The sequence below is a fragment of the Oryzias latipes genome, chromosome 3, assembly GCF_002234675.1.
Source record: "Oryzias latipes chromosome 3, ASM223467v1".
NCBI classification, from domain to species: Eukaryota; Metazoa; Chordata; class Actinopteri; order Beloniformes; family Adrianichthyidae; genus Oryzias; species Oryzias latipes.
In genome coordinates, this window is record NC_019861.2 from 29847268 (window position 1) to 29869642 (window position 22375).

General features: G+C 39.5%; 1 protein-coding gene across 1 annotated transcript in view; it reads left to right on the plus strand.

Annotated features, from left to right (window-relative positions):
* Positions 1–771: 771 nt before the first annotated feature.
* tox3 (TOX high mobility group box family member 3) overlaps positions 772–22375 on the plus strand; it is a 41588-nt gene continuing 19984 nt past the window's right edge. Inside the window, exon 1 of the mRNA XM_023953644.1 lies at positions 772–1704. Within this exon, the coding sequence (XP_023809412.1) occupies positions 1603–1704 (102 nt within the window). The 5' untranslated portion in view covers positions 772–1602. The remainder of the gene's footprint in view (positions 1705–22375) is intronic.

A 22375-nucleotide genomic window follows, 5' to 3' on the forward strand; every position in this document is an offset into this window, starting at 1 on the left:
TTTTACTTTAGTTTTGTTTTATTCCAAATTGCTGCCAAAATATGTGCACGAAAAGAAAACACCTTCAGACAATCTTTTATTTATGATCATGCTACTTATAGCCCCCCCAAAAAAACTGTTGTTTTTTAGTGACAGAATTTTATTAGAAATTCACCTAGTTGTGAGCTGTGCACAGTTAGCCTGCCCCATTCCCCATCATCCATCAATGTACATGCTCTCCCATTAGCTTACTGCCCTTAACAACCCCAACATAACATTACCAGTACAACAAAAATGAAAAGCAATATTAGCGCTATCCAGCCATGAAGTTTTGAGCCAAATGGTCAGACAGAAAAAAAACAAAGCCAACCAGTTTTTGGTATCTTCCCTTCAGCCTATAGTTCTCCCTCTCTATTTTTTTTTTGTGTATTATTTACAAAAATGTACACTACATGGATCTAGTTCTTTAAAGTGGATGCATCAGAATAGAGTTGACCAGGGAGCTTGTGGCTTACCATAGCAGGTTTATACATCACACCTACAGGTTTTTACCAGCAGAATTGTTTTGTCTGCCTTTGATTCCCAGTGATTTGACCAAAACAAACTCTCAGAACTGCAATTTTAAGCTTAATTTTCATGTCCTTCTTCATGACAAATGAACATGTAAAAAACAGGATTTTCATTGGTGCGGGTCTTGAGTGTGTTTTAACTGCTTCAAGCCAACACAGGAAGAAGGAAAAAAAGTTTATTGTTCTTTATTTTTAAGAGCTTCAGCTTTTTTTTTTTTTTTTTTACAATTTACCTTTTATTTTGAAATGTTCAATTTATGCCAATAGCTGGGTTCATGCACGCAAACATATACAACAGAAAATTTCCACTCCAAATGCCAACCAGCAACAACAGCCTAATTGTTTCTCATTTGTCACATGGCTTTAAAAGCTGTGTTTTGGTGGGCGTGGCCTTGTGTGTTTGGGGCGTGGCTCTGCTTGTTCACACATTTGCCTTGTTCATCAGCAGGATAGGCAGAGCCCAGGGCTGAACCGGGATACTCAGTGTACTACAGTGTACTACAGCGTACTACATAATTGCAGCATCTGTGGAGTGGAGTGTTTGCGCTCGTGCGTCCTGGCAGCATTGAGCTCGCACTCTAGTTCCTGCGTCAGTTGTCCAAGTTGGAAAGTTCTGAGCGCGCGGAGCAGCCTCGGAGTTTTGCGTGGTTTTTGGGGGGGGGGGATTTGGCTGTGGTCGTTTTGCTGCTTCGCTCTCCAGGAAAGGGAAGGAGGAGGACCCGCGCTGCCGCCGGTCTCGTGTCTTCTTTGTATCCAGCAGCAGCTGTGTGTAAATGCATGGGCGCACAGCGTCTCTGCAGCTCTGTGAAGGACAGCATCCTGGACTCCGTCCAACCGGCCAGTAGGCTTTCTCAGAAATGAAGCGGCTGAGCGAGGCGTAGGAAGAAAGGAATAGCGAAAGTTTACCTGTCCTCCCCCCTCCCTCCCTCCCGCTGCCTCCGTGTCCTCCCCAACAAAGCGTGGGTCAGTTTCCCCGCCGCTCCTCCGTCCCTCTCCGAGCGCGCTTGGATTGTAAACGCATTAAGTGTTCGGGCTACAACTCCAGCTGCGCGCCATGGATGTAAGGTTTTATCCGTCTGCTGGGGGGAATTCTATTCCAGGAGACCCAGCAAACTTGGATTTTGCCCATTGTTTGGGCTACTACAACTTCAACAAGGTGAGAAATCCCTGTTTGTTCTGCGTAAACTAAAGAGACCACGCTGAAGCTGAAACCGCGAGCGCACCGGGTTTTGTTGAATGTCACAGCTCAGGACAAGTTTATTTGAATGAAAGTGCCTCCTCTCGTCTTATCCTTACATTATCCGTGTCTCAGAAGAGGCTCGGGTATTACTTCCATGTCCTATCTGGAACTTTTCCGGTGCGTTTGCGGGAAAAAGGAAGCAGGAGAGAGGACAAGTGTCACTTTTAGTCCAGCCTCACAGAGCTTTTGAACTCTGCCACACTGATGTGATCTGCAATTACGGCGCTGCTGTTTTCATGCTTTTATTCCCAACATCCCTCCATCATTCTGAGAAAATGAGGAAAGCCAAGTGTCCATGATTTGACAGAATTAGCTGGATAACCAAGTGTTTTGGGGCTGAACTTCTAGATCTCCATATTTGTTTAGCAGTTTAGGGAAAACTCTGTTAAACTTACAATATTTAGATTGTAATGTGCACATAGACTAATAATTCTTTATTTTTGTATTCAACCTCATTGTCAGCAGCATTGAGTTCTGTCTAAGTCATGGCATCAGTTCTATCATGCTTTAACAGTCATTTTGTGGGGTACAGTTTTTTTTTTTTTTTATCTGCACAATTTCCAAGTATTTTTTGTCATTTTTCCCTGTTCCCAAACACATCCAGGTGCAAGTGAGAGTTTGAGAGTTAAGGGAGTTTAGACAGAGTCCAAAATATCCAAATGAGGGTTTACATTTTTCACATGTGTTGCAAGATTGGTTTCTGATCCAAAACTAGCGCAGCTACCGTGTTCCTCAGTTAGTGCAACCATCACCATGACAGGCAAAGATCTCACAACTGCTGTTTTTTGGTTTTAATGAAGCTTAACAATGGTACCTCCAACATCCCCCCCCCCCCAACCCATCCCCAAATGCACACACGCACAATCTCCACGTAAATCCAAAATATTCAGCCCTGTGGTGCAGCTCTGTTTTGCAGAATGATGCTGCTCTAAACAGTTACCAGGTTTGTCTCAGTGTTTCATCAGCTCTTTGTCATGTGGCCAAGTTGTCATATGTACTCAGTTTCATCATGTCTTCATCAGCCTTGAAAAAAACTTTAACTGCATTTCTTTGCATCGGTGCAAGAGCTGAAATGTCATTTTTACCGCTGCTAATAAATTCCCCAGGTCCACAGAAATTTTCCATCTGTAACAGTAATCGGGCAGAACGTAAAGGCAGCCAAAGAGCAAAAGGGAGGGCAGTGGGAAGGTGCTTACCCAGTATCTCTACCAGTTATGTTGGAGAGAGGGAGGCAGGGGGAGTACAAAGCCTGCATTTTATGCTAATAATGATGCTTTTGCACTGTGAACAAATGGACTGTTTTGCTTGCATCTTTCAAATAAGCCTCCGATTTCTTTGATTCTGCTGAATGAAAGGTGGCACAAAGCAGAGCGGTTAGTCACAAGAGGAGGTGTGCTTACAAGCCACAGAGAACTGAGGCATTACTTCTTTAATCTATTTATAAGCTGTCACAGCATTTAAACTTTCTCTGCTTTAGAAGTTAAGTTTAGAAAACAAGCACGGGAAAAGTTCAGATAGGAAAACCCAACAGCAGATCATCATACGTTTTTCAAAATGTATGGAAGCATCCAAACCAATTCTTTGGTACTACAGTCATTCAAAATAATGCTGCCTATACAAGGATACCCTGAGGTGGTGAAGGGAATGGATGCATCAAGTGAGTGTAAAGGAATAATCTCTGCAAAACTGAAATGGTCATATTTTTTAACATAATCCTTAAAATGGACTGCAGAGTTTCTGGGACTGTGGTTAGATTCTTCATAGCAGCCCAATTCTTTTAAACTACCTTAACTTTAAGCTAAACACATATCGGTTTTGCTCAAGGCAAAGCTCCTGCTTTCTAATTGGCTGAAGCTTCATATTTATCTGATTACCAGCCGTGGTTTTCTGGCTCTTTAGGCTGTGTTCACAACACCTGGTTGTAGTCAGAGGATTTTATAGGTTGCCTCCAGAGGTTTAGAAAAGGATTAAATGTGTAGATAGATAGATAGATAGATAGATAGATAGATAGATACCGTTTGTCTCAATCTTTATTTTCAAAGACGCAAGTCAGTTAAAGTTTGTGGTTTTTCTGGGCAAACTCTGCAGTCATGCAAAACAAGGAGAAGGGGCTGCAGGGAGCTGACTGGATTTGATTTCTGCAAAAGTCAAATGTGATTGACTTTAATGGTTTCATTAAATAGACCCAGTGTTTTCCCCATATTTACGGCCATCTGGTCTTTTTTTTTCCCCCCTCAAAGTTTAATAATGTTTCAGATACAGTATCCTTTTAGTGTGGGTTTTCATTACCTCCAGGCGCCAAGAAATCACCAACAGATGTTAATACAAACTCTTCACCTGCACTGGTGCTCACATTTGAGGTTTATTTGCAAAACTAATGACAGCACCGCTGAGACAGCATAATTGTTTGTAGTTTCGGAACTGACCATAAATTATTTTAATGGCTTTTTTGCAGAAAGACGTCGATAATCACACTGACAAATGGCTTAATGGCAAAACTCATGGATGTCAGTGTGCAAACTGTGACCACCTCTAGGGACTTCAATTTTAAGTTATTTAAAATGTCCCAGATAGAATATTAAACTTATATGGAATTCTGACAAGGGATTTGGAAAATACCATGTTTCTCTGTTTTGACTAGTTTGGAATAAACCAACTGTCATCAGAGGGTGGCTTTTGCATGGCAGAAATAAATAGAGTTGAAGTTGTAATCATCACAGTCGTGGTGAAGACAATTATGGTGAGTTATTTGCCAACTGTGCTTGACGTGTTTACATCTGACTTCATAAACTAAAACTCTTAAACAGAATTGAGCCATTCACGTTGAACCTTTTTTTTTTTTACTGTTTTTTATTTTTTATTTTACTCAACAAATTTTTCTCGATCCAACTCAACTAAGCTTGATGTTTTGAAAACCCATTTGATAGTTTGGAAAGTTTTGCTGGAGACTGCTGCAGTACTTTCCTTTATAAGTAGTGGCTCAAGCTGTGTGCTTTAGTAACCACATGACTCGTTACCATTAGTAACCAAAAACATCCACCAGTGATCTAAGTTATGATCTTACAGGAATCCAACATCAGGCTCCTTCCCCTTTTCAAGAACTTGTCTTTTCCGTCTATGTTATGCTTTTGAGCCACATGTAGATAAAGCATTCTTGTAAATTTAGTTATGGTCTACTTTGCGTTTTATCAGTCACTCAGCTGCACTAAGAAAAGTGACCTGTGCTTTAAAATGACATAATGCTCTTATCAAAAGAAGTTATTGAGCCTGTAAAAGACGCCTATTCATGGGTCATGAACACTTATGACTCATGCATATCTCAGGCTCCAGCTAAAACTTTTAGGGACTTGTTGGCAGCTCTTTACTGTACTTTTGATGCAGCACATACCTTTTGATGATTTCTAAAGCTCCCTTTTTGTTGTCCATCCTACTTTCTAGGTAGGAAGGGGTTAATATTCTCCTCACCCAGAGGCCATGTGCATCTCCCCAGTGTACACAGCTGGTGCCATTTCATCACACACATTTCAAACATATCCAAACACAACTATAAATGTGTGCATCTGTGTGTTAACATGGTAGATGTGTGTGTGTGTGTATGTGCTGCTGAGGAAGAAGAGGAGGATTGTAACCTTTGAGGCTGTCTGTTTTGTCAAACTCAACAGTTGATGGATTTGACTCCGAGGTGCGTGTTAAATGTTTAAATGTCCAAGAAGTGAATAGCTGATGTGTTTTGCTGAGTCTTTTAATTGTAGCTTGTCAGGAGATGTAGTTCAGCAGATTTATTAAACACCTAATTTTCCCGCTGAGACCAGGGTGATATTTTTAGTCTGCCAGCTCAAAGACACACACACTGTACTCAAAGTTTTTTTTTTTTTGCCTCTAAAGAATGAAAGCTGTGTGTGACGGACCACTCAATGCGCACCTCTGCATGAAGTGCAGATTTTTGTCGGCATATAATGCAGTTTTCTGCATGGTGTTTTTCTGAACTAATTTATGGTTGCTGAGATCCAACAAGGATGCAGCTGTGGAAGAGACATGCTTACAGGGCTTAGAGAAGAGCCTGTTAGCATCCATCACACAGACAGTTTGAAAATACTCCGTTTGCCATTTTGATCTCTGTGAAAAACAAGTTGTACTAATTAATTTCAATTTGTTTTTCCTGAACGGTTCATTGATCTGAACTAACAGTTTGAACTTGTGGGGAACATAAGCCTAGGGTTTCTGTTTTTGTTTATGAGGTGAATGTGACAAAAGCTCCAAAATCTTAGACAGATATAGACCATTAACCCAGATCAGCACTCGTAAAGACCCTCTGTAATCCTGCCATCTCTGCTCATAAATCCACTTCATTACATCCCCTCATGCATTACTCAGTGTGCTTCATTTAGGGAGACCTCACACTCTGATGTTTCCTCGAAACGAGACCCAAAGGGACATCACATGGCTTTCTGACTTGGCTGCTAACAAAAATCATCTTTAGTGTTAAAAAAAAACTTTTTTTTTAAACATATGAACATTTATAAAAGAAAAGGTCATGTCAAAAACTAGTAAAGCACTGTGCGCTATTTTTCCATGGTACATATGTTGGGTTGTTTATTGAGGATCAGCTTAGGCTGGTTCCTATACTCACTCTCTCTGAACTGCATGTAGCTACATGCTTCATCTAAAAAAAAATAATAAAAAAATGTCTCTTTCAGAGGAAAGGGCTGCACTCTTATGTGCACAACATCAATACACCATCCATCAAAGTACCTAAGTGCTCTGAGTGCTATTCTGTCACTTAAATGTAATGCAGACAGCTATAACATGTAATTTTAATTGCTGTATTACTTGAATAGTTCCAGTTCTGTGGTCTATTTGACTGAAAACAGCTTAACATTTTTGTTTTTCTACAAAATAAACATCTGTGGCAACTACTTTTTTAAATCACAAATGCATTAAAGGGGTTGTTTACATCACCTTGAGCTGTAATTACGAGGGAGAAAAAATGTTGAGCTTTTTTTGGGAACTTCTTAAAAGTCAAAACAGATTCTGAAGTGACCAAGGAGGCTGCTATCAAGTGTTTTTGCGTCTCTCTATGAAGGTGAAAATGACGCCTAGCAAGGCTGTGATAATTTTAGTTTCAGGATTTGATTTACCATCAGGCTGTGTACATATTGCTCATCACTAACAGGAAAAAGTAAATCTCCTCTTCAGGTTATTTATCTTCTAAGGTCAAATGCAAACAACCTCTACAAGCAATTTTGAAAATGTCATCTCTGCGAATACTGTGCCCAGCTGAGTCAAAGCAGAACCTGCACATGTGATATTTTTATTTCACTGTGATGAACTGTTTTAATCTGGGTTTGGTGACTGCATCCTCAACAGCTTTAACCTTGCTGACTTCTAAAAAGCAAAAAAAAAAAAAGGAGGAGGGAGGACTTTCCGTGCCCCAGAAAACTGCTTTTAATGTGAATTAAGCAGTTTTGTAAAGAGGCAGTCAATCACTTCAGGTTGGCTGATTCAATAAGTGTTGTATCCCTTTAGTGGTTCGCCTCGCTGTCGAGATGGATTCATTTTTAAAGCTTTTCAGAGAGGGAGCCATTCCGGGTTTCAAAGACCTGAAGTCTAATTTTTTTAATAGACCTACAAACTGTATCCACTGCATTTTTGGCTGTTAGCTTGACTTTTACTAGTGAGCACGTACAGATCTTTTGCTCAAAGCATCAAACCATTAAAAATCTGTGCTTTTGTCTGCATGCTAGACAACTCTGGATTTACCACTCTTTATTTTTTCTCATAGTTTTTTTTTATTGTGAATAAATAAACACTATAACATTATATAAGAGCCAGAAAAAAGTCACTGTTGTGGTGTTTGGATTGGACCAGCCCACTCGCATCGATGATACTCGCTTTATCGGTACTTGTTCCTGTTGCAGGTCCATTGTAATTTCCCTCTCTCATCAGAATTGCATGGGTTGCAGGTGTGTAGTATTACATGTTCCACTGTGTGATTAATCCTCCCCTTCTCTTCAACCTCCCCCTCTGCATCCCACATTCCCATAATGCCACTTGTTTCCAGGTTGAGCTAAAAGGACTGACAATAGTAGCAGGTGTGCAAATATCCCTGGGACTCACTGAACAAAGAGCTTAAATACTGCTGGTAAATAAAACTTATTTGAATAGTCAAATAGATGGCGTGCTGGAACAACCTGCTGCAGTGTTCAAGGAAGACTGACTTCAAACAGGAACTGTTTGTGATGCACGCTTAGCCCACTTGTACCAAAAAGATTGTGGTGCTGCAACTGCAGCTAATATGAATAAGTGTGTTTAATGTTTTCTAAGTGGTTGATCATTAATTGCTGTTAAAATTTTAGACTGAAGTATTTATTATTCTTGTCTATATAAGTAATTGCAACAAGATATCAGAATAGGAACTCCAGCATGAACTCCTGAGGGCGCTTTAGACTCCCTGAATTGGAAAACTGCCATCTCAGCTTACAACAGTTTGCCCAGATCTTTTTCTGCTTTCTCGACTTGGATAGAAAGATTCTGACAAGAGACCTGTGTTTTTTGTCATAAGTATTCACATTCAATGATATCAGGAAACTGAGGGAGGATTGTCTTGTTCTGCTGTTGAGTCCTGGAGGGGAATGAAACAGCTGTTCCTGGAAGAGCGTTTGTACTTAAGTGTTGCATCAATAGTATGATTTGTTCAGAAACGTCTGTGTTCCCCGTCTAGAGCAAGAGCAAAGGAGTTCAATAACAACAACTTGGATTTCTGCTCTCTAATTTACTGTCACTCTTCCTTTGTTCCTCAGTTAGTGATTTATCCCCGGTTTTTACAACCTTTTGTGTCGTTTCTCACCATAAAGGACTTTTGTGTTGGAGCAGACTCTGCAAACCTGACCTGAACGTTCTCAATATTGATCTAAGATTGTAATCTATTCCTCAGCCTTGACCAAGAGATGTTTATGGTTACCTCAGAACCACCATAAAGATGTTAATCATGGTTTGGTGCTCAGCATCAGATTCTTTAACGGAAGACAAAGCAAAGATTCTCTGCTATTTAAATACCCACTCGGATCAAATTTAATTATGATTACGCCATTTTTTGTCAAAAAAGATATTATCATTTTCTAGGACATAGTTTTTACAGTAGTTCATTAGAAATTAGCCTCTAAGACAACCATCTTTCCCCCCTTCGTTGATGACACCTCTCTGTTTGTGTGCTCTTCTACTAGCTTACAGCCCCTCACAACCCCCAACCTAACATTATCGGTGCAACAAAAATGGTGAGCAATAATGAAGCCATTCAACCGTACAGTTTTGAGCCTGATGCCAGCTAAGACGAGGAAAATGAAAAAGGACAGTACATGGATTTAGTCGTGGACTTGGAGCACAACCGAGAGCTAGAGGCCCACCCAGTGTGTTTTCTACATCACAAATATAATCTTTTTCAAACTGCATTTTTTTGGGTCTGTTTTTGGTTTACAGTCATTTGAATAAAGAAATACTTAAATACTTAATTTTCTTTATATATGTCCTCCAATGATCAGAAGAAGGCTACAAGAACTGCCTTTATTTAAACAAGCACAGCCCTCGACATGCTGGTAATTTCATTGTGTCTAGGGATTCATCTGAAAGATTTGTTCATTAGAAATTTTGCACAGTATTCATGAGTCCATCTCTTTGTTCAAAATAAATGTCTGTTGAAGACCTTGGTTCACAGAATCCTTGACTTGGATTTAAGCAGAGTTTATGCATTTCTAAAGAAGATTTTTAGTCTCTGCAGGAGTTGAAGCTGAGTCTCATTCACAGCATGTCTTTATTTACTGATATGTGTGTGTCTGCTGGCTTATGAACCCTCACGTGTCACACTGTGGGATGGCAGAAGTAGAAACAAGATCAAGGTTTGTGAGGCCTTACTATTGGCAGGCTTTTCCTGCTTGGACAGTCACTGGTGATTCTTTGAAATGACATTCTTTCCAAGGAAATGAAATTCTCTCTCTTTTCATTGGACATTCTAACTTGTGGTGTATTTTTCAAATACCTGCGCAACCTTGAGAACAGGGTTTTGTTTGGGTTTTTTCTTCTAAATAAGTCTTCTTACATTTTTCTCCTCCCCTGCTGATGAACAAGAGGAGAAACAGAATGATTACACAGTTTCAAAGGCATAACAGGCAGCTGATTAAAGTGTTAGGTTGGAGTTAGCCAAGGTTAACCGTCCATAATGAAACACTTTGAAAATAATGATACGCTGCATGGTTTTATGAAGGCTTGTGGCTGCTCGGCTCAGCAGTGCTGACCTTCAGCAGCTCCATGAGCTAATCGTAGCGATCCCTCTGCACCGCACAGCATTGAGACTCCATTAGCTGCTGATACTCGTCCAGGAAAGAACAGCTTGCACAAACTCTTCCTCAGAAACTGTCCTTGTGTCACTTTGGTGGCTCCCTATTGTCACTTTCAATTACCAACATGAGATGTGCTCCGATCTGCTTTGATTTGTGAACATGGACATGCAGCACATCCTGGGTCTCAGAGTAAAACCTTTGAATGAATGAAAAGGAAAAGAAAAAAACACAAAACTGTTTAGAATATGATTCTCATTCTGTGTTTGTCTTATTCTGTTTTTATATTGCATCTTCTTTTATCCTCCATTGATAGGGCAAATTTTGTTTCATTTGTTTCTTCTGAGGTTTTTTATGTGGATTTTGGCAGGATACATACATAAACGGTCCTGCTAATGAACATTTCTTGCAATGCCTACTATAAAACACTATTTTTAAAGGCTAAAGTTTGCAATCTAATGCTGCTGCAATCAAATAAAGCATTTTAGCAGATCTGTCCTATTTCCATGCTGTGGAGGAGGAGGGTGCGATGGCAGACATTTCCAGGAAATGTTTGAGATATCCAGCAATGTGACACAGAAACACATTTTCTTTTTAGCTTTAGTCAAAATAGTGATTGCACAACCAGATACCTTAATACGTAATCCTTGAATACTTACTAAGACAGCTGACACACAGAAGCACATCTCAATCACTATTTAGCATCACTATTTACCATTGGTGCTGATGTTTTCTAAGGACTGCAACCCCAACAGGAGCTAATTAACAAATAAGAATAATTACTTGGTTGTTTTTTTCATTACCAAAGTCTCTCATAACAGGTAAGCTTCAAGCAGGAACAACAAAGTCACACATAAATCAAAGTAGTTTCCTTTTCCTAGCCAGAACCCCCCCTGGGAGGCACCTTGGTGCTTAATTAAAATCCAGAAGGATCATGTTTTAAGTGTAGGTGAGCGAGTACTGAATAACAATGACAAACTATGCCCTGCAGCATTAGTGCTGTGTTGTGGAAAGGAATAATAGCATCTTTTTTTTTTCTTTTTGCTGTTTTGCTTTTGCAGTAAAAATAAATCAAATGAGATTTAATGTAAAAGAAGAAAACTGTTTCCAGGGCATTGTGGAACAAACACTGTTGTAAATAAAGCTTTTTTTCCGCCTCCAAAAGCTGTCACAACCAGGACAAATTAATCTCATAATTACCCATACAGGATTAGAATGAAACATCCCATTATCAGACATTATTTGATGGCTTACCCTGTCAGTGCTCTATTTATCAAACCATTTTTTTCCACATTTTTTTCTATCCATTATATGTGAAAGCCAGCTGCAATATACAATTGTAGAATTAAGAACATGTCATTGGTTATGAATCAGGTTCTGTAAGATGAAATACCAACGCTGTGCAGCGAGAATCTGATCCTATGCAAAACCACTGGCCAATGTATCTGCTGGCAAAAAACATCAAATATTAGATTACAATCAAGTTTATTGGAAGAAAGCTGAAAAGAAAATTCTTTATAATAGCTACTATCCAACATGAGCCACCACAGTCCACTGGTCAGAACTGATAAAAGCAAGGCAGCTTCAGCAAAGAGCTTGTTAGATTGTGCAGCAATGCATTTAATTTCAGAGGAGTCTAACATTAATTGGTTAGAGGAGTAGTAATCTTGCAGTTTTTATCCAACATGGTCTCGTTTAAGTACTATTCAATATGTCCTTTGATGTACAAATTTGTTAAGGTGATAATGCATTTTTATGACAATTGATCAGTTTCAATAAATCACACTAGAGGCCACTTATAATACAAAATTTGTAGCTTTTGATTGTGCAATTCTATTATAAATGTATTTATTTTTTGTCTGGGGGCTGGGTATTGACTGATGTCTTTCTAAATGTTCTAAAATGTTCGGGTTTTCAGATCTGATGTTTCTGCATTGACTAGTCTTTTGGCTGCAGCAATACAATGGAAAATGATCAGATGAAAGATGATGTGGAGCCACATTTTGCAGAAAGGGCAATCTGAATTTAAACTGACCTACAAATAGCAGTTTCTGCAAGCATCGTAATTCTGGTGTGCCCTGCCTTTTTTTTTTTTTGGGTCACTGAAAACCATTAAAAGGGAAACTTGTACGGATATTATCATGAGAAGGAAAAAAAAAAAGGAAAATGTCTCAAATGTCCCATTTCCAGTTCTCTGTGGAGACATTCTTAATTCACTTTTCCCTTTAGCTAATCAGTCACACAATCACAGCAGTGAATATTTCCGCTCCCCACATTTGAATGGAGACATCCCAATTATTCTACTGCTTTCCTGTAGCTTAAAATACTTTCTGAGGCCATCAGCTGGAACTTGCATAAATAAAACAAACCTGATTTAAGGAGGAAGGAAAAAGTCAAGGAAGGAAAGCAAACACAAGCACTGTCAGTCAATGTAGGGAGCTAATTGGGTCGATGTCTTTAGTGAAGATGAAGGAAGAGATTAACTCTCCCTGTGTGTCCAGTGAATCTCTCCCTCTGGCTCCAGGTAAATTAGCTGTTGACAAGTTGACAGTGGGAGTTCTGCTTCCTCACTTTGGCTTAAAGCTGCTATCAGTATTTTACAGCATGGCTTCCCCTGTGGAAATAACTGATTTTCTCATCACTCGATTTCTTTTCACATTGATTAATTGGATTAGTGACATTTGTTTACAGTGTTGGTTGATTTACTTGACTAAATGAGAAACTGTCTTTGCGGTGAAATAGTTTTTCTGCTTGCGCTTGAGAAAATCTGGAGCTGTGGCACATACATTTGGTCTCCGTACTACATTTCAAAGAAGAGGACAATTGGAGAAGTGGGTCGTATACACCTAATGAAGACAAATGAGTGATGGGAGAGCATGCACTAAGGAAGGTGCAGATCCGATTGTACTCTGCTCCCATTTATTTTGTGGAGAAACTCACAGCATGGTCCTAAAATAGAGGTCAAGGCTCAAATGCAGAAAATGCCAGTGACTCTCTTTCTCTTTTTCCCCCCACTACTTGCACTGGAGTAACAATAAAAGTACTCGGAGAGAACCTTGGTCAAAGCAGCTTAATGGAGCTGGAAATGTGGGATTTACAGCTGTAACGTATGGAATTATTCACACTTGTTTAAAAAAAGACCAGTTCCGGAGCTGTTGGTTCACACACTTTCAGATGGATGTTATATCCATTTGAAATTCATGTTATTTTTGATAAAGAAAAAAGATGCGTCCTTTATTCGATTGTTGATGATGGAGATAGTTTTGCTTAAAGTGTCATTAAAAAAAAACCTTTTGAACATGAGCATCCTGCTCGTCCCTCCTCACATGTGAACACTTTGCTGACTCACTCTGTCGTCTCAAAGCATGCACACACTGAACGCCAGCAGGCTTTTGTAAGCATTTTATCTTCAAACATCTAACACAAAGGAAAGGCATGCTTCTGCGTTCTGTTTAAAAGGTATGCATTGTGCTTTTGTTTCAAATAACCGTCAGTGCAATGATATGGAAGTAGAGCTGAGGCTCAGTGTTGGTAATCCCTCAAGGCAGGTATTTGAATGCTTTTGAAAGGAGGCGGTGTTAACGTGACATTTTGAGTTTAAATACTGTTAAAAACACTGGTGCAGGACTTAGCCTGATGGTTGCTGTCACATGAAAAACAATGTCTGTGACTCAACAGCTGTCAGGTTTGCTAATGATGTCCTGGTGTGCTGTCAATCTAGCGGATGAATGGACAATAGTATGCCAAGGAGAAAATTCTTGAAACAGCTAATTGCCTCTAAGATCTCGCTCAAGCATTCAGTAAGCTCTGTGTGTTCACAGATGTCTTTTCCAGCTGCTATTTCATTATGGACCTTAAAGACATTACAGAAGCAATGTATGGGCTTTTTTATGAGCCTGCGTTGTTACACGTCAAGTTTTTATGATTATAGTTACATTATTGCATCCACAGTTGGAAGGAACCTACGTGGCAGTGGTACAAAGCTTGCAGCATCTATATCCGTGCATTATTATTATTTCATCTAATTTGCTCCTGTCATTCCGTTAATCTCTGCCAACTTGTTGATTGTCAGTTTGGAGACACATTTCTGGAGAAGAGCCCGAGAGTATTTGCAGCCGGACCTCTGTCAATAGCGCCAAGCAACACAGCCACAAATTGGAATGTGGTACAGTTCTGGGAAAGCAGCCAAGATTTAAATTAGACAATAACCTCTGCTCTCTCTATATTGCCTCTCTTTTCCAGCTGCAGGCCTAGCTATTTGTTTAATACAGTCAGTCCTGTAGTATATAATAGACTGATATATGAGTCACCGCTCAGCAGTTTGTGCTTTTCAGATTTATGGAGAATGAACAACTGGCTGGTTTGTGCTTGCTGCAGTCCTCAGCTGGGAATAACAGAAAAGACACAGGTTGTGAAAATCTGTAATGCTACATTTTCAAATTTATATCAGAAAATTCAAAAAACGCTGAACTTAAAATATCGGTAAGACATAATTTGTTAGCTCCAGACACCATACAAGCCATTCAATCAGCCAACAACATTGTCATAGATTTAATATCATCCAATTTTTACTTTTTATACCTTTAAATATTTGCTTAATAAGTGGAACAGAGAAATTTACAAATGTATTTATTAACTTCACTTGAATGTACCTGATTAAATCATCTATTCATCTTCTTTCAGTCAGATATGAGTCTATTTATAAAAGCTCTTGACTGTTTTCATTTTTAAAGGCATGTCAAGTATAGGATCCAGTAATGGCACATTGGGAATAGAAAAATGAATTTGTTCTGAGAAGCATAGGACAGACTCAACCCCCTGTAGCTTTCAGAAGAGCTTTGAGTCCAGGTCCCTGAGCTCACAGCCAAACTAAGACATGTGCTGATTAGCGTTATTACCATTAAAAAAAAAAAAAAAAGAAATTTTCCCCCTTCTGCAGAACGTTATTTTGTGTCTGACACTGAAATTTAAGTTATTAGCTCTTCAGACTGCCTTGTAGCTAATTTAACAGAAATCAAACTTTTGGTAAAATTCACATTTCTGACAAAATCTTGCCTTTAAATAAGATTAAACTGAGTCTTAAAACATAAACATTAACACAAAGCTTAACAGTACAAACAAGGCACCTCCAGCTTGCAAAGCCTTTCCCTCGTTGCTTCTTTGAGAGCTGCGTGTCCATGCAACAGCAGCCTGTGTGAGAAAGCTACACCGTGTTTTTGGGACCCTCTCAATCGCCTAAGCTCCTTTGTGGCTGTGGGCCAATGGCCACACACCCCGCCAGATCAAAGATGGAACCCTATTTAGCTTGTGCTTTCTTTTAGGATTTGCTCTTAAGAGTACAGAGCAGTTTTAAGAGCTGGAAAAAGGGCTCCATCCTGCACCGTATTGAGACTGCTGGGCTTTAGACCATTAGTCCGTTCGGACAAATGCTGAGACCGTCTTTGTTTTGGCTGCATTCGCAAGCCTACAGCCTCACAGAAAAGCAAAATCTTTGGTAAATATGTGTTTGTTTCAGTGTGTTGTGAAACAAGACCAAGATGTGTCTGCAAATCTTATGTGCCATTTCGTGGGTAGACAAAAAACGTAGATATATTTTTTGAAAGAAGTTGGGTAGAACCTAAATGAAGGCATGTTCGTTTAATGTTGCGTGGGGGCTCACAATAGTGCATTTGGGCGACTGCTACTAGTGAAATTTCTGCGTGCACATGTGTTCTTCGGGCTTCTGTGTCCAAACTCTTGTGTTCGGCAGTTGCTACTTATGTTTTTAAGTCAGTTTTTGCATGCTGAAAGCTGAGCTTTGACCAATCAGGGACTCAAACTTGGTAGTGACATATGGGTAGCGTCCTTTTCAAAACACGAAAGTGCCTACTAGGTAAAGATTGATCATGAAGGCGAATTAATAATTGTGGTTTGTGCCTGACCAGAATTCTATGGCACCAAGTCTGTCATAAATCAGAACAGAGCTTTCAAAGACAAAGCCTGGAGCAAAATGCACGAGATTTGCTCCTCTTCAACATTTCACACCAAGCTTCTTCTGACTGTCAGTACAGTTTTGAGTAGCAACTGACTTTTGTAAACACCATATGCTAAAAGCATGCTCAAAACCTTTGCTCAACCTTGTTTACCAGTCACAGAGCACGGAAGAGAAACACCAGAATTGTCACACCAGAACTACTGTTGTATTTTTATTTATCTTTAAATTTATCGTCATAAATTTTTTATTAGTTTTATTATTCATTTTTTTGTCTTTACCCTTTTACACCCTGCTTGGTTTGCACGACAGTATAAGACACGAAGCCAAATTCCTTGTATATGCTCTGTATGTACTTGGCCAATTCTAATACTGACTATCACCTATTGACAAATAATTTTAAGTATTTGCAACAAAATGCTCTTCCATAAAACACAAGCAAACCTGCAGACATGCTTTTTTAAAATGGCATTCCTATTCAACTATTAATTTAGGAGCTCAAACCACTGCTGTTGTTTCTGATGTGTCACTGCAATGCCAATTATATCACAGCAGCCGAGGTGGAACACCTCTGCAGTCAAATGTGTCCTTAGAGGAACTGCAATAAAGCCAATGTGTGCTGAAAGTTTACTTTTCTGTGACTGACAGCTTTTTCTGCCTGAACGAATGCACAAACTGAGGAAACTCAACCAATTGTATTCATAAAAACGACACACAACGATATCTTAAACGCTTTTCCACTCTGGTCTGTTTGTGTCTGTGTGTTATCACTCTTGTACACCATGTCTGTGCTGCATATGAATTTAGCCCCAAGTAATATGCTGAGCACAAACTGTAGTTTGCCTCTTACTGTCTTTCATCACTGCCACAATGACTGGAACTAAAAAAAATACATGCATATTTATTGAGCTGCAAAATCACTTGAAAGTATTTTCTTTATTTTGATAGTTAAACTTGTGATTTTGGCTGGATTTGGAAAAGTGAAATGTATTTAGTGTGAAAGAATTAGAATGTGTTTGTACTGTGTAGAGGATTTCAAAAGTTTTGCCTTTTGGGGTTGTTATGACATTTGTTAAATGCATTTGTAGAAACCAATAGCTAACCTAATGTTTCAATCTCATCTAACTGACAGACTTACCAAGCTTTACATTTCTTCTATAACCTGCTCAGACCAGAGCACTTGTTGCAAACCCCTTCTTTATTTTGTTGTCACAGCGCCCCAGTTTAGCCGAATTAATAAACCCCACAATGTGATGTTCACACATGTGAATGCCAGGTCTTACTAGGTCAAAACTCTTGCTTAACATGTTCTTAATCTCTGCTACTCCAAAGGCCTTAATATGTATCAATATCAAAACCTCTTTTGTCATATCTATATTTCTTAACTCTTCTTATTTGTTGCAATGATCATAAAAATGATTTTGTTAATGTTATGTTTTTGAAAGCAGCAGACTTGCTATAACTAGGGATGGGCTGATATAATTTGTACTGACTGGCCGAGACCAATAACCAACATTTCCCATGAAACTGTGGCAGATAGCCGATATTTGCCAACACCGATACTTAAGTGTCTACAGTAACACAAAGTTTAGATTTCCTTTTTGTTTCTTTATTAGAAATGCACAACTTTCCTTTTACTGGACAGTCACATTGTACTTGACCTTTTTAACATGCAGCAAAGGATCTCATAGGAACAAGTATCACTTTTAATTATACTGTATACATGCTGTGCGGCGACCTTGAGTGATCAGAAAGGCGCCTTATAAATAAAATGTATTATTATTATTATTATTATTATTATTATTATTAAAACTTTCATATAAATATACCTGAAAGCATTCAGACCATTTATGAAATATTGGACATAACTTTAAACCATAAGCTCCCCATTGCCAGGGATCTGTTAGGAACAACATGTATCCCTATCAAAATAAGGTTTACCAGTCAATTCATGATTATGACTGTAAACATAGTCTTCACAATCTAAAAGGAAGAAGTATACATTTTAAAAATAAAGTGTTCCTGAAAACATTCTGAATAATATCTGTAGATTTTTTTTAAATATTGGACCGATACCGATAAACTCAAGTTTTGCAAATATCGGCTGATACGATACTGGCACCCTGCCATCCCTAACTAAAACCTTTATGGAGCTGTTGCACACATATTTAGGCCAAATGCGTATTCTTTCCATATCCCTACGGCTTCTCCCTACTCCTACATGTATGCCTTCAAGCTGAGAAATATGGAAAAACAGTGTCTTCATATTCCGACGTTACTACTGCTTGATGACATCATCAATAGTCGCCGTTGAGATACGTTAGTGCGTAGCTGCCAGCGCTAGGAAAATACATAACAACATTGGTTTTATAACTTCAGAAAGTCGTGCAAACACAAAAAACTCAATACTTATATTTACAGTAAAAGTAAATGCCGGTGCTTCAGAGCACATTCACCTAATAAGCCTACTGGCGGAGCGATAGCAGCCTTAAGTTGCTACAGCTCCTCCTTAAAAAACAGTTTTGGACACCTCTACAGCTTCAAATGCTCCGACATTTGGAGCAAAAGTGCGGAGCCAGAGGGGTAGGAAAGCAATTGATATTTGGGCTTAGTTTACCATGATCTTTAGGACCATGATTTGATTTATCCTGAATGTGCAGACATTTGTCTTTACCGCCTTCATTGTCTTTTGTTCAAATAATAATTGAGTTATAATCTGCAAGAGTGTAAGCCTTTTTTTTCCCTCATGTTTTTTCTTCCACAGTACAACAAAGAAAAGAAGGAAGAGTCATACTCCAACAGTGAAGCTCCCCTCAGTTGAGGACTGGCAGTTTTAACTGTGGAAGACAGTGCAGGGCTGGGGAGTAATGATTTTACCTTTAAAGGGAATTACCAATCGATCGGCCTACAGATCAGAACACAGCTTGCGAACTGATGGTGTAGACACGCTGTGTTGTGGAGTCACTATAGAAATGATCAGCTGCATGCTATATATAACATACATATGTGTCCATCTCCTATAGAATAGAAACAGTTCAGTGAAAACTATTACCATACAAAGGTAGCCTCTAAAATACCATGCTGGTTGCAGGTGTAAATGTTAAGTAGAGAGGCAACTCGCTGCAGCAGAATCCTACAAAAAGGAAAAGAAATGCTTTCTTTTGAGACCCTTCATGTTGAAACAGATGAGCTCAAACCTGACAGCAGACCCTGTTAAAAAGGAAATTTCAATGAAAAACATGTCAGATTATGATGGCTTTCTCTGGATTGGAGGTTGAGTTTTAACGCTGCTGTTTTTGCTGCCTTTTAAGGAGACCACTAGAGAACATATTAACACAAGTGTCATGTTCCAGAGAACACATGCTAGGCTGTGATTACTGAGCTCAAGCTGAACTGTAAAATCACTTGTCAGCAGTTGATTTGTTTTTGGAAAAGCCTGGGCTCTTGATTGAATTAGTTTGGTGGTTTTCAGGAGGGAGCAAGAATGTGTCCAATTTGGTTACTCTCCGACAGACAGGGCGGGTGTTGTGACTTTCTGATCGCACTGTAGACCCAAGTGGTGATTTACTGTGGCAATTTTAAAAATACAGATTGAAAGGAGCAACTCTTTCAGTTGTGCTTGTTTTTTCACGGTTCAGAAAATGTCACATTGCACTTTTCCAGTCATGCTTTATCGTTTATCATTCAATGTTCGTTTAGAACCGCATGTTTCTGGATTTGTGCACATGCAGAGTTTGGCGGCGCTATCAAAGCCTCTTCAGGCAGGATTGTACGGCTCTTTGTTGTGCAGTTCATGTTTACTGATAGGATCTGTGTGGTTACTCCATCATATTGGGGGTGAGACGGGGTCATGTTGGTGCAATATTGTGTTCGCCCTGAGGTTGAAATAATTTTGTTTGCTGTAATAGCTGTAAAACACCTTATTTCCCAATGGATGCACTTTCATTCAAATGTTTTTGCTCATGGTTTGAAAAGGGAAAGAAAAATAAGCCTCAGATTTACATCAGCTTCAGTCAAAACTGGAACTTTACTGTCAACTTGTGGCTTTTCAGTAACGCAGAAAATGTGCTTTAACTAAATAAAAACATTTGACGGTGCGTTGAAAGCAACTGTAGAAATTCCTGTTGATGTCATTCATTGTGTGCCTGCTTGGTATTCCTGCCTGCCTGCCTGCGATCATGCAGACTGTGGAGTCTTTTCACATGAGGATCAGCATCCATGTAAGCTCTTAATTCTCTCCTGTTAAACAGTTATAGAAGAAATGTGCTGCTGGTGCAGAAAGAGCTCTAAAAACACCAAGTGTCCAGTGTTTGCTCTGCCATGTTGCCAGGACTGGCTCTTAGTGTGGCTCATATTGCAGAGCACCTCCAACCATGAATGCACTCTGTTAATAAAAGCTTTTGAAAGCAACTCTTTCTGCACCAGGATTCCTCTTTGCCGAAGGACAGTCAAAACAATAACAGGTTTTGTTTTAGAAGCTATTATCTTGTAGAAAAAAATCAAGTGATTGCACTTAGATTAACCCACGTTTTTTGTTGTTGTTCTGTTTTCATGGTTCTTGTGTGTCCGCACATATGGCTGTTTGGCCCCTTTGCATGGCGGCCACAGCTCTCATCGAGCTCGTCACATCATTTTAATTACAGAGCCGTCATTGTCAGTGCTGACCCATTTTAGCGCCGTCCCTTACTGTCAGCTGCGCGGTTCCTCCAATCACACTTAATTTTATCTGGCATTTGACTCAATCGGCAGTGCCGCAAACATGAGCACTAAAGCCCCCTCCTTCACAAGAAACGAATTGGGAATAACAATAACAATCTCCACTCCCTCCTCTTGCTGTCCATAGAGGCTGCATGCCCGACTTAGTGCAGCTTTTAATGGGGAAGATTGATATCGGTGGCAGGGGACGTTTCTGAGGATGTTAGTCACAGTTCTCTGAGGAGATGTAGGACTGCTTTTAAACAGCCTTCAGGACACTGACTCAAAGAGACAGAGGTCCACACCTTTAATTGGTGCTTGGACTTAACTTGATTGTGTGTTCTCTAATGAAGCTAATGCGGATCAGTGTCCATGCCTGTTGTAGATTCATTAGCCAAACCTGGTTGTGCCACATTTCCTATTCTGAGTCACTGCCCTGATATTTGCAAACATGTGCATTTGTAAAGTTGTCATTCACATAAACCCGTGATGTGTTTCAGCAAATGTGATTAACTGAGTTTAAAAGCTGTCAACATTAATCCCAACATGAGGTTTTTATGGAAAGTGAGACAAAAGCTTCATCACAAATCTATGCTCTGACAGCTCGTTTTCTGGGAAGGTAACAGCAGGAAATGTGCAGTCACGCCTTCATACTTGACTGCAATGTTTCCAAATTGTCATGGAACTATTTACAATGAGCAATCATCTTCTCACTCTTTAGATTGGTACTCTGCGACAGGGACAGAAGAACCAGAGACGGCCCTGCATGTAGCCTTATCTCCCCTCATAATCAGAACAATGTTCCAAGTGCTTGAAAAGAGGGGGGAGATATCTCTGAGACTTCAATTTATTATCTAAAAGAAAAAGGGGAACAGGGTAACACTTTGAAGATAAGGCCATCTTAAGGTTAATTAGCAGCCAAGTGGCTAACGTAATCCAGCCATGTCTTGTGCACACTTTGGAAATGAGTGTGAGCAATTTACAGATGTTTCCCGCAGAAATCCTGCAAGTCTGTATGTTTTCACACATTTACAATAAGGGCTCAAATAAAAGTCGGATGTAGATTAGTGGAGCAGCTTCAGGTTCGATGCCACAAGAAGCATAGGCTGCAGATTGAGCAAATGTTCGTGGAGCCTGGCTCCTCTTCTCATCAGTGCGTAACATTGTTAACATTGGTCTCTCTCCAGGGCATTGACTAATTAATGGATACCATTCGCAGTTGATTAGTAGCAGTTCTTCCGGTAATTACTTTCACAAACTAACCACTCAGACGAAAGGAAGAATTTAAAATAATACAAAAGGTTTGAACATATTTTCCGTTCACCCTGATCTTAATTTGTTTCCACTATTGTTTGCTGTCCTCTGTGATAAGAAGTTTTTTATTTGTCTCTATGACTTTTAAAGTTTTCCTCACACATTACACTTTAAGAGAACAACTGTAGTTACAACACAAAAGAGATTACTGCAGAGCTTTGTTGAAAATGGCACGAGAGTTCACAGCGGACCTCATGAAGATACAAACACACCATGATTCTTTCTGCTCTGCGCTGTGTAGGCTGGGTTTGTGCCCCCCTCACTCACACAGAGGTGT